Here is a 12,373-nt window from a genome sequence, read left to right as displayed (position 1 = left end):
AACCAGAGAACAGTTTAAATAGCACAATTTACCACCAGCCAAAGGCAAGCCTATCCTTTAGAGCAGTACCTTTCCTGAGCCCAGTAAATGGCTGCACTGTTTTCCTTCAAACCAGTATTCAGTTAAGTGAAAAATCAATGGTTAGGATGACCTGCTGGTGATTCCACCTTATCATGCGAGAACAATGACTTGAATTTAAGGAATAATATATGAAGCATATATTATATATATATAAACTAAAGGCAGTATGTCTTGCCTTCAGTTTAATGGGTGTCCACCAATGCAAGGCAAATGGTGGATGGAAAGAAGTTTCAGAATCTTTGATTCAACCTACACTCCTCCAGGTCTACTCTTGGGAATGAAAAACCAAAACTCACATTAAAAGCATCTTTAAAATTCTATAATTGAGCTAGAGATTTGGAAATAGAACTATCTAGACCAGCTGGGGGTAAGAGGAGAGACAGTGCTGGCCTCTACCTCAAGGTTTCACAAAACAGAAACAGGGAACCCAGCAAGTCAACTCAATCTCCCTACACATGCTTGCGGGAGAAACCGACTTCAGTAGAGGCTGGTCTTTTTCATGATCCGAAGAAACTCTTCCTCGTTCACTTCACCGTCTCCATCCCGATCTGCTTCGTCAATCATTTCCTGCAGCTCCTCATCAGTGAGGTTTTCCCCCAACTCGGTGGCCACGCGCTTTAGGTTTTTGAAAGAGATCTTCCCGGTTTCATCATCATCAAAGAGCCTGAAAGCCTTCAGGATTTCTTCCTTGGTGTCTTTCTCGGCCATCTTCTGAGTCATCACAGCCAAGAAGTCATTGAAGCTGACTTTCCCTGTGCTTTCCTTGTCCACCTCGGCGATTATCCTCTTCATCTCCTCCTTCCTGGGTTCAAAGCCCAGCGCCCTCAAGGCCACCTTCAGCTCCTTCACGTCGATGGTGCCGCTGCCGTCGGCATCGAAGAGGGCAAACGCTTCGCGAATTTCTTGCTTCTGATCTTCAGTGAGTTCGGGCTTAGGTTCCACCTTTCTTTTCTGGCTGGTGGAGGCCACGTTTGACTTCTTGAAGCTGGAAGCCATCCTCTGGCGGCGGCGGCGGCGGCGGCGGCGGCGGTTGTTACCTTAACGCTTGTTGTCACCGCGCTGGAGCTAGGGCGCCACCGCCAGGAACGCGGGCTCGGGGCCTCGGCTCATTCATTCCCAACCGCTTCCCTTGTGCGCCCCCAGGGAGACCCCGCTCAACTAAGCCCGCCCCATCTTCGAAATCTGACATACGTTAAAACCCACAGTTCCCTCAGTTATTACCGAGTTTCCACGACCTGAGAGACCTGAGCTGGTAGCCACCAGCCACTGTGGTCTTCTATAACATGCTGGCACCTGTTCTTTCCAGGCCATTTGCCAGCATCCATAGGACCAGGTTTATAGGGTAATTTGGAAGTTTTTCCTCTCTCTTTTTCCATACAAAACAAACAAACAAAACAAAACAAAAAACCCCTCTGGGTCTGAGGTTACCTAAGGGTAAATTTAGGATAATCAAGATTGAGTTTGATCCCTTGTCATAAAATGCGGGGAAGAAGGAGGAGAGAATATTAAAAGTCACACCATGTGTTCAACTCCATAAATGGAAAACAGATAAAATGGAAAAAGTTATGTAGAAAATTTGTAGAAGTTTGTCTCCTGACATTACACTCAACAATGATAAAAATGTCACTAGCTTATTTGGCATAGGCTGAAATATGAAATGCAATATCTGAATGTAAGATTTACTTTCAGTGTTTCAATTTTACATGCTCAGTATAATTGTACTTGAGTGCAGTCATCATCTCATTCAGTAGGCTTTGATTTGGAGAGAGGGGGGCTGCAGTACTGCATTCTGGTATTCTGGAATTTTAAAAGCTCTACCAGCATATTACTCTCACTGTGTGTCATCCAGCTGGGGTTGTGCTGAAGCCCACACTCTGATTGCCCTGCTTCGGCAGTGGACACAGGAGGAGGTGATGCAGGGCATGTTGGGACTCAAAACTGCCTCCTGAGAACAAAGGGGCCAGAGGAAAATGGAAGCTTTTCAGGTGAAAAGAAAGAACAAATTCATCAGTTAAACCCATAAGGGAATTGTGTTTAGAACTGCTCTGTAGGTGCTAGGACTCAGCTATTTTTGTCTGACCTAAGGCTGGACATCTTCAGGGATTTCCCTTCACATAAAAAAATGAATGTTTCTTGCTAAAGAATTAAAAATAATTCGAATAAACTATTGTTGCTTTTGGTGGTAAAAAAAAAAAAGAATTGCTCTGTATTTCTTTAAACAGTTAAAAAAAAACAGAAAGCTGACAATGGTAGCATTCTTTTTTTAAAAATAAATTTATTTATTTATTTTTGGCTGCATTGGGTCTTCGTTGCTGTGCGCGGGCTTTCTCTAGTTGTGGTGAGCAGGGGCTACTCTTCGTTGCGGTGTGCGGGCTTCTCATTGCGGTGGCTTCTCTTGTTGCAGAGCACGGGCACGTGGGCTTCAGTAGTTGTGGCACAAGGGCTCAATAGTTGTGGCTTGCGGGCTTTAGAGTGCAGGCTCAGTAGTTGTGGCGCACGGGCTTAGTTGCTCAGCAGCATGTGGGATCTTCCCAGACCAGGGTTCGAACCCGTGTCCCCTGCATTGGCAGACGGATTCTTAACCACTGAACCACCAGGGAAGCCCTTACAAATTGTTTTTAAAGTTAGTGATCAGATATTGTTTACATGACATGTTTAATTAGCCAGATCTCACTACCTGCCCCAGTTGATACGTGACATAATGGACAGAGGGCCTCGGCACAGGGTTTCTAAAGGTAAAAGCACCTTACCTGGGACATTCCTCTCAACAACCCCCCTTCCCGGCACTTGTTGTGGATGGTGTCAACTCAAAGCAGGCTTTGGCAAGTAGACACTGACATTGCCCATCTTCCAACTCTGTAAATCCTCCTGCTTTCTTAATCAGGTCAAAAAGCCTGGGGTCTTATCTCAAACCTTATTATTTCTGTGACCCTGAGAAAGCCACTTAACCTCCCAGACTCAGCTGAAACTTCTGCAAAGTAGGCATAATAATAGAGCTTCGTACTAGGCTCCTGTGAGTGTTGAATGAACTACTCCAGGGACAGTTACTACAGGGAGCTACTCCAGGGGCCATACAGGGCTGGGTGATTCTTAGTTGAATCTGAATTCCTCCCAGATATTTTGCATTTCTTTTGACACCCACTCTTCTGCCCAAATTCATGCCAAGCTATGATGTGTTGGGAAAAACTGAGGGATAGAAGCTGCTTTATATAGAGCTATATTTGGGCCAAGCTGAGCTCAAAGCAAAACAGTTGTCATAGTTTCCAGATGTGTGCAATCAGCAGTCACAACTAAGGGCCACCAAGAGCTCCCTTCGTAGAAAACAGTGCCCTCGGCCAGAGTCAGCTCTTGGTGGGGAGTTACTTTATGTTCATAGTCTGTGATCTGATTTTAAAAAAGAAGGGATGCTTACATTGATAGTGTGCCTAGCACTGGGCTTGCTTCTCTCATCTGCTGTCTCATTTAATCCTTGTCATCATTCCTCATTTTGCAGATGGGGAAAAAAAAAAAAAAAGAGGCCCGGCAGGACCTGTCACGTATCTAATGATGCACAGCCAAAAAATGGTGGCTCTGGGATTTAAACCTTGGCTGGTCTGAGTCTGATGCTGAATCTTTGTTCACCATACCATGCTGCCTTCTCCAAAAGTTGAGATCATTACCAAAATGCGGTATCACTGGGAAGCTATGATACTGATTTTCTTCCCTAAGCCTAACATCAGTTAAGCATCTTGCCTAGAAAGATTTAACAGGATTTTGTGGGATCTCAGACAGGGTCCCATTCGGGGGTGAGTCACTGAAAGAAAGAGCAGTATGTCTGGACTTTTGTTTACATTTGTTCTTCAATTCTGCTTCACCCCATCCCCTCTGGGTACAAGTTAATGGGAAGCAGTCTAGGCAAAGTGTTTTTGGTTGGCATTAGTCAGAGTCTATATAATGCTGGTGAAAATCAGCTTCATTGCTTTAAAGTCATTTTTCAAGTTTGAAGAAGACCAACATAAAGTAAATGAGGTGTTCTGATAAACCAATGGTTAGGAGTGGTCTTGTTTTGTTTTCTACTCTGAACATTTTTTGTACTGCGATGTCCTAGGTAATATGCTAACTCAGTTGTTGATTATCTGAGATGGGGAGAGGAGGGAAGATAGTTGTTTAGATCTGGTCATGGAAGTTTAGCAGCTGGAAACGGGGGTGGGGAAGAGGTGCTAGAATTCCACAGCAGGGTCTGGAGTCAGCTGAGAGCAAGAGAAAGGACCCACACAGCTAGCTTATTCTAATTATTTGGTTTTCCATCTGACTCAAATGGCATGAAAAAGGTGAGGCTCAGGAACCTTTTAAAATTTAAGTTGCTCTCAGCAAATTCAGCAAATTCCAGGTGCCACCCAATGCAGAAAACATGCATAATACAATTTCTTTATTGGTGCCTCTTTACCCTCCAACAAATGCGGAACAGAGAGAATGCCAATGCTTGATACTTCTGCATAAACAAGATAACTGTGTGCGTGTGTGTGTGTGTGTGTGTGTGTGTGTGTGTGTGTGTGTGTGTGGGGTGGGGGGGAGTGACTCCAAAACCAACAATAACAGAACTAAACTATTTATTCGTGAATATGTGGAGCCATTTACAAGAAATGGACTCAGCACCAACAGTTTTACAATCCCGGTGGTCTAAGAGTGGGAATATGTAGTCCAGTCCAGTAACTCAACCCAAGCCTTTTTGGCAAGTCCAGGAACAGACTTAAGTGTCCAGCCAAGGACTACATAATTTCTCATTCCACGAACCCCAGAAATAAAGAAATATTCCTCTCAGATACAAAAGCAGACTGTGTTTTAGAAAAGAATTTACCAGAATCTCACACTGCTTCTCAAACTTTCACCCAGATACTCCTAATAGCAATGGAGATGTAAAGCACTCCCTTGGGATCCAAGGAAACATTTGGAAGAAGCCTACAGCAAGAATGAAATGTCTTTATGATCCTGTGTTTTGTCTTTTTAAAAAGTGAATTTTGCTTTCTGCTTCACTGCAAGTTTGCTGGTCTTAGTATAGTTTTAAATGACTGATCATTGAGGAAATTTGATTGCTTTCAAAAAAAATGCACTGTGCTTATTTGCTGAGTTTAAGTATACCTCCAGGGGTTAGGAGGACCTTGTATGTTTTAGCAAACTTGGATCTAACGTGGAGTTTGCAGTGAAAAAAATAAAGATGGACAATGTTTCCCACTCCTACCCAACCAAGATCTGCTCCACTTATACATCATTTGGACTTGGGTGTCAAAGAAAAAGAAGGAAGGAAGAGTGTGAGGAGAAGAAGGAAGACGAATGAATCTCCAGAGCATTTGGAACTTGAGAGGTGGGGCAAAATGAAATGCATCCATTGAAAGAATGGCTGCCCTCTCTTCCCAGAGCCCAAATCAGTCCAACTTAAGCATTGCTTTGCTGGCAACAAGCTGAGAAAAGACACAGTCTATGTTTACATAAATTCAAAGCAGAACCTCATGGGGTTTATGACCCAGAAGTTGACCACCCTGTAAGTAGTCTGCCAAGGGCCACCAAGTTAAGGGACACAACAGAAAATGCAGAACTAAGAGGACCCGGAGTGGCTTAGTTGGATTTTTAAAATATCTCATAGACTAAGCTATTAGTTTCCTCTTTGATCCACCCTTTTTCATTATCCAAGGCCCCTGAGACTTCAGTGTCAAAAGCTGAGTCCTCTGTTAACTAAGGAGAATTTTCTGGTCACCAGAGGCATAAAGGTCAAAAGCCCACGGGGGTGTTAGTGACACAGAATTAGCCAAGTGACCTGCATGTTAAGGGTATATTTAGGGATTAGCAGTGACCTGGAGAGCTTGTGCCCTTTTAAAAGACATTGAAATTCAAATTAAAAAAAAAAACAAACTGTGCAGGCCCAAGAAAACAGGTCTTGTGGAATACAGGTCAGGCAGAACTTGGCCTGTTGGCTGCATGGTGTTTGTCCAGTCCTTGTACTGGTCACTGGGGTTCAAGTAGTAAGGACACTTCTCAGAGAAAAGGACAGACAGAGGGAAACTTGAATTCTGGCCTCAAGCCTACTCATGCCTAGTTCCTTTAGCACAGCATCAATATCTTTTTTTTTTTTTTTTTTTTTAATTTTTGACCACAAGGCATGTGAGGTCTTAGTTCCCCAACTGGGGATTGAACCCAAGCCCCCTGCATTGACAGCATGGAGTCTTAACCACTTGACCGCCAGGGAAGTCCCCGCAGCATCAATATCTTTATTGAAGTATAGACCCTGCCATAGGAGCAGCCCGTAGGGAAAGTGAACTACTGCAGATGTAGCAATAATCTGTTTGATTTTCTCCCCTGAACCAGCTTGGTAGGAGAGGAGCCCACTTTGCCTGCCCATATCCCTGTGGCCTTTTCCACTAGCACCCCTTTGGGAATAGAGGGCCCCTGTGATTGGCAGTGAGGCTGATCCAGGTAGGACCCTAGAGGCTACTCCTGAGTCACCATGAGGGAGCCGGATAGCGAGGGACTGTACCCCTCCTGCACGTAGGACACAACTGCCCTGTTATCAGAGGTCTGCTCCTCAATTCACTGGGGATTGAGGAAACCAAATGAAGGTGACAGTAGATGGTAGAGAAAACGTATGCCTTTTTTTTTTAAGTTTTTATCTTATCTTTTTTTTTTTTTGGCTGTGTTGGGACTTCATTGCTGCGTGCGGGCTTCCTCTAGTTGTGGTGAACGGGGGTTACTCCTCGTTGCGGTACGCGGGCTTCTCACTGCAGTGGCTTCCCTTGTTGCGGAGCACGGGCTTCAGCAGTTGTGGCACATGGGCTCTTGAGCACAGGCTCAGTACTTGTGGCGCATGGGTTTAGTTGCTCCATAGCATGTGGGATCTTCCTGGGCCAAGGATCAAACCCATGTCCCCTGCATTGGCAGGCTGATTCTTAACCACTGTGCCACCAGTGAAGCCCACGTATGCCTTTTATGAAGAAAGGATTTGCATTAACAAAAAATTCTGAGAAGCGGATTTCGACTAAAAATCAGTTCTGTGCTGCAATATACGTTTAAAAAGCAGCTTCTGAACTAAATTAGTTTGACTGCATTTCAAAGTTTAGCAATTGTGTCAGCAAACAAAACATCAAAGGAAACCAATAGGTCATGTTAGTCTCCTCTGAAGCAGCAATTAGAAATCCCTTCATCAACAAATAATCATATTACAGCTCCCTCCTGTGAAGCCTCTAAATAGGAAAGGGGTGCAATCTGGGCAGGAGGAGATGATGTCTCCCTCATCATTTCCAGCTGGCAACTGACCATCCCCGCGGTGGTTTTTCGTTTAGATGTTGGTGAAAACGTCTATTGAAACTTGGTGGGTTCACCACCCAGAGTTTCTGGCCCCCCTACTTGCCTTCATGTTCCGCATTTGCTACTTTGCATCTACAAAGCCCTTTCCAAATTCCTTTGGTTTCTGGATCATTCTTATCTGAAATCCATGTTCTTTTGTTTTTTTCCTTTGGCATAGGTCAGGGTTTCTTTTGCCCTGAGTACTGTGAATGGGACAAAGCTTAAAATGAAAAAGAAGTGGTTTACTCGTGGTATTTTTTTCAGTTACACCTTATACAAAATGTCTGTCTGCCAAGGTGATTTCAGGCTTCAGTGCATTAATGGGAGCCTATAGTTAGTTGATTTTAAAGCTCTCACATCCGCTAAGAATTTCACACAGGCATTTTCAATAATATTTTAAGGATAGCAGATGGGAATGAGGCAAGGGGAGAAAGCTGGCTCTCGGATACAAACTCACATTTCAACCTCATCTACCAAGTTGGGTTGAAAAAGGCAAGGAGGATGCATATTTCACTCTAGACCTCTTTGTGACTTTATCAAAATCGTGAATATTTAGCGAATCCTAAGAAAGTGATAGACATTATTTAGCCTCTCCTTCTGCTTTAAAACTGTAAACATCCTAATTTCCCAACACGGTCAAATTTTAGAGACTAAGACATAAACAATTTTATGCTTACATATTGTTCAAAATAAAAGAAAGAATGCCTTAGAATCCCCAGTTCATTAGGATTAATGAGAAAGCACAAAAACAAATACATACATTTAGCATGGGGGCTCTGCAGACATTTACAAGGCTGGGATTAACGGCTAGATAAATGGAATAAGATTAAGAACATGTTCAGAAACTGTATTCTTCATCTTAGTGAAGAGCTCACAGGCAGAGAGATGTCTCTCCTGCATCTCGGCCGGGGCAGCCCCAACAGGAGAAGCCGGAGATCTTGCACCTCTAGGGTACACTTATTTTTTTAAATCAATCAATTAATTAATTAATTAATGGCTGTGTTGGGTCTTCGTTGCTGTGCACCGGCTTTCTCTAGTTGTGGTGAGTGGGGACTACTCTTCCTTACGGTGCATAGGTTTCTCATTGCGTTAGCTTCTCTTATTGCGGAGCACAGGCTCCAGAGTGCAGGCTCAGTAGTTGTGGCGCACGGGCTTAGTTGCTCCGCGACTTGTGGGATCTTCCCAGACCAGGGCTGGAACCCGTGTCCCCTGCATTGGCAGGTGGATTCTTAACCACTGTGCCACCAGGTAAATCCCTAGGGTACATTTTAATCTGAGACAAGTTGTCTACATTATGCCAGTGGTCTGTATATAGGGGGTGCTCATATGGCCCAGGTGCACAGGCATCTGTGTGATGAGAGTAGCCCAGAGCCCTGGGTACCAGCTTCCAACGCCAGCCCCGCCCACTAATAGTCACGTGACCTCGGGCAAGCTAAGCTTCAAATTCCTGGAAAACAGGGTGGAAAAGCAGTTAGCTCATAGTGTTGCAGTGGTGATTAAATGAGATAATCCGTCTAAAGTGTTTAACACTATGTCTGGTCCACCGTAAATGCTCAGGAAATGTAGGGCATTATGGTTTACAAAGCACTTCTGATATTATATATACGTATCCTTGTTTCACTTCTCAAAAAAGCCTGCGAGGTACAGGTACATTTTATTGTTGCCATTTTCTCAGTGAAGCACCTGAGGTTAGAGATTCTCAGCCATTTTCCTATTCACACAGCAAGCAAGCAGCAGGGCAAGGACTCAGCCCATGTACTCAGCTCAACTCCTGTGCTCCTCCCTTACAGTCTTCAACCCCCATCGCCCCCCATCCTTCCCCCCATCCCCACTCCTGCCTTTTAAGCACAAGGCAGGTGAACTACTTATTTTAGACCTTCTAAAGTCCCAGAGAATAGCAAAGCTCACAGTTTCCCTCAATCAGATCTAGCGTACTGGGTAAAGCATGGGCTTTTGAGGCAAACAAACCTGGGTTCAAATCCCAGCTCCACCACTTCCAGGTTGTGCCGCCCCACCTCTCTGTCCCTATCTCTTCCTTCATTATGTGGCACCAAGTTCCCCTTAGATCACTGTAGGCACTTTGAAGGAATGTTATACTCAACACTCTGTCCAGTATGGTCGCTTATTAGCCATTAGCTACAAAGTTTAATTATTCAGTGGAAAGGTATTTAGTGTCCCATGGGCTATTTCATTCTTAAGAATTGGTGTGATCGGTGATATAAGATAATCATATTTGTAAAAGAATGCATTGTTTCAGCTTAAAATACTTTGGCAAGGCAAGAATGTGTATATTTAATAAGGTATTTGGAGGAGCTCTGTTTGGATGGCAACACCACCCAGTTGATCCAGTACCAAGTTGTTAGACTGTTCTTTGGTGTCATGGACTGAGCCACACGGTGCTGAGATTCTCAGGATGATTGTCATGTGGACCATGGGTCTGCCAACTGTTTACTGACACCTAAAATTTTTATTCACTGTCTAAACAAATCCCTCCAGTTTGATGTTTACAGCTTGTGATTATCAGACTTATCGTTTTTTTTTTTTTTTTTATAAGCATGGCTTTTTTTTTTTTTATTTATTTATTTTGGGGTGGGTTGGGTCTTCGTTTCTGTGCGAGGGTTTTCTCTAGTTGCGGCGAGCGGGGGCCACTCTTCATCGCGGTGCGCGGGCCTCTCACTGTCACTGTCACAGCTTCTCTTGTTGCAGAGCACAGGCTCCAGACGCGCAGGCTCAGTAGTTGTGGCTTACATATCTAGCTGCTCAGCGGCATGTGGGATCTTCCCGGACTAGGGCTTGAACCCGTGTACCCTGCATTGGCAGGCAGATTCTCAACCACTGCGCCACCAGGGAAGCCCGACTTATCGTTTTTTAGTTCCCCAAATAACAGTTGCTTCAATAAAATAAATTTATTTCTCTCTCCCGTACAGTCCAAGCTCACATGGCTACTCAGACATTCCCAGGGTGCCAATCATTGTTCCAACCCTCCCAGGTAGTTTGCTCTGGTTTCAGGTCTGAGACAGCTCTCCACTAGCATCTTAGCCAGCAGGAAGGGGGATGTATCACACTGTTTTGAGCAGCACTTCTAATCGTCTCAGCCCCACCTAACCACTCCTGGCTGCCCACAGCTGTGCAGCCTTTGCTATTTTGCACAACTGCATCCAGGCAATGCCTCATCTTAGTCCATACTCCAGGTTTTCCACTTTCTGTTCTGGGGCTTCTAGGCCTGTACAGGAAGTGCAACCTAGCGGTGTAGGAGAGTTTACACCTTGACCAATGGCAGTCGGTTGTCAGTTGGTGTTTCCCCCTCTGTATCTCTGCATCAGAAGGTCCTGTGGGACTGAGCGCCGTTCACCTATGATACTGGCCCGCGCAGTAACACGTTCTCATGTGGGCTCTCCCTGCTTCCTCCTCACACCCCTCCTTGTCACCTCACTCCTGCTCCCAGAAGCCACTTCCCAAATAAACCTGCAGTTGAGCTTTACCTTCAGATTCTACTCTCAGGGGAACCTAGGCGGAGAGAGGGGACCACACGGTCCTATGAACAGGAAGTTGCCCCCATCCCTTCTGTCACAATCCATGGACCACGTGTAGCTGCAAGGGAGGCTGAGAAATGACTTCTTTATTCTGAGTGGCCACGCTCCCACTTAAAAAATCCATTGGAGGGCTTCCCTGGTGGCACAGTGGTTGGGAGTCCGCCTGCCGATGCAGGGGACACGGGTTCGTGCCCCGGTACGGGAGGATCCCACGTGCCGTGGAGTGGCTGGGCCCGTGAGCCATGGCCGCTGAGCCTGCGTGTCCGGAGCCTGTGCTCCGCAACGGGCGAGGCCACAGCGGTGAGAGGCCTGTGTACCGCAAAAAAAAAAAAAAAAAAAAAAAAAAAAAAAAATCCATTGGAATGGATGACATCTCTGCACATGCTTCATATGGATATTTCTCTTAGTTAGATGAATTTGAATTTGCACAATACATCGTGGATGGACCAGAGAGGTGGGACCTGAGTTTTTGTCCAAGCTCTTCCACCCATTTTCTGTGTTAACTTAAGCAAGTTGCTTTAGTCTTCCAGGCCTAAATTTCCTCATTTGTGAAGTGGTGATAGTAATAACTCTTTTCTCTGGGTAGTGGTGAGAAAAATGAGATTACAGATGGGAAAGTGCTTTAAAACAGATAAAAGATGAGATATAGGTTAGATTTGGTTACGGCCTAAATGTAAACAATCAACCAGTGGCAGAATGTCTCATTTCATTCTGTCATTAGATTGCCAGACAGACACACCTACAGCGCAGGATCCAATTCACCCCAGAGGTGGGTGAGGTTGCCCAGCCCACCATCCCGGGAAACAGTGATCAGCATGAGATAAACATTCGCTGCTTAAAAGGTTGCCCTAAAGTGGGTTTTTGGAGATACTCTCTCTTAATGTCCTTCTCTTTCAAAAGATTATCTACCTCTGGAATTTATCCTTTAAAAATAATCCTAAAGAGAAGAAAGCAGAAAAATGTTTCTCATGATATGTTATGTGAGCCTAAGGGACAAAACTGCATTCCCTCTCCCCATCAATAACCTACACTTTCAAACATTAAGGATTCCTCTGGACTATTTTAAGAAGCAAATTTATTAGTTCTATAGCATCTTGTAATCCTGAGGTATTTAGGAAAACTGCATTCTTTGGATTCTGAAACCCTGGCTGTTTCCCCGAGCTACTTCAAACAATGCAGCTTTTGCTGATGGGGCACTCCGTGGGCCAGCAGTGTTGTTGAATTGTAAGTAAATAATCTTGAAACAAATCCGTGGTTGACACGCTGTCATATTATGTTTACTGCTCCAGAGGAGGGATTTATTCTGAGGATATTGAAAAATTCCATTGCTGGTTGGGGGAAGTGACAATTGGGATCACCCATAAATTAAAGTGACTACCCTCTGTACCATAGATACAGTCCAAAACACTGAACATGCACTAAAATGTCATATGCGAAATAGAACA

At 44.6% G+C, this 12,373-nt stretch overlaps 1 protein-coding gene across 1 annotated transcript; it reads right to left on the bottom strand.

The window, feature by feature from the left end:
- Positions 1 to 381: 381 nt before the first annotated feature.
- Positions 382 to 1,297, bottom strand: CETN1 (centrin 1). The gene has a single exon (XM_032603218.1). The coding sequence runs from the start codon at positions 1,075 to 1,077 to the stop codon at positions 559 to 561; it is 519 nt and encodes a 172-aa protein (XP_032459109.1). The 5' UTR covers positions 1,078 to 1,297; the 3' UTR covers positions 382 to 558.
- Between the last annotated feature and the right edge of the window lie 11,076 nt (positions 1,298 to 12,373).

This window comes from Phocoena sinus, chromosome 14 (assembly GCF_008692025.1).
Source record: "Phocoena sinus isolate mPhoSin1 chromosome 14, mPhoSin1.pri, whole genome shotgun sequence".
Classification (NCBI taxonomy): Eukaryota; Metazoa; Chordata; class Mammalia; order Artiodactyla; family Phocoenidae; genus Phocoena; species Phocoena sinus.
This window is presented reverse-complemented; position numbering and strand designations above follow the sequence as displayed.

Coding starts and splice junctions, on each gene's coding strand:
- CETN1 (XM_032603218.1), bottom strand. CDS start 1,077: ATGGCTTCCAGCTTCAAGAAGTCAAACGTGGCCTCCACCAGCCAGAAA.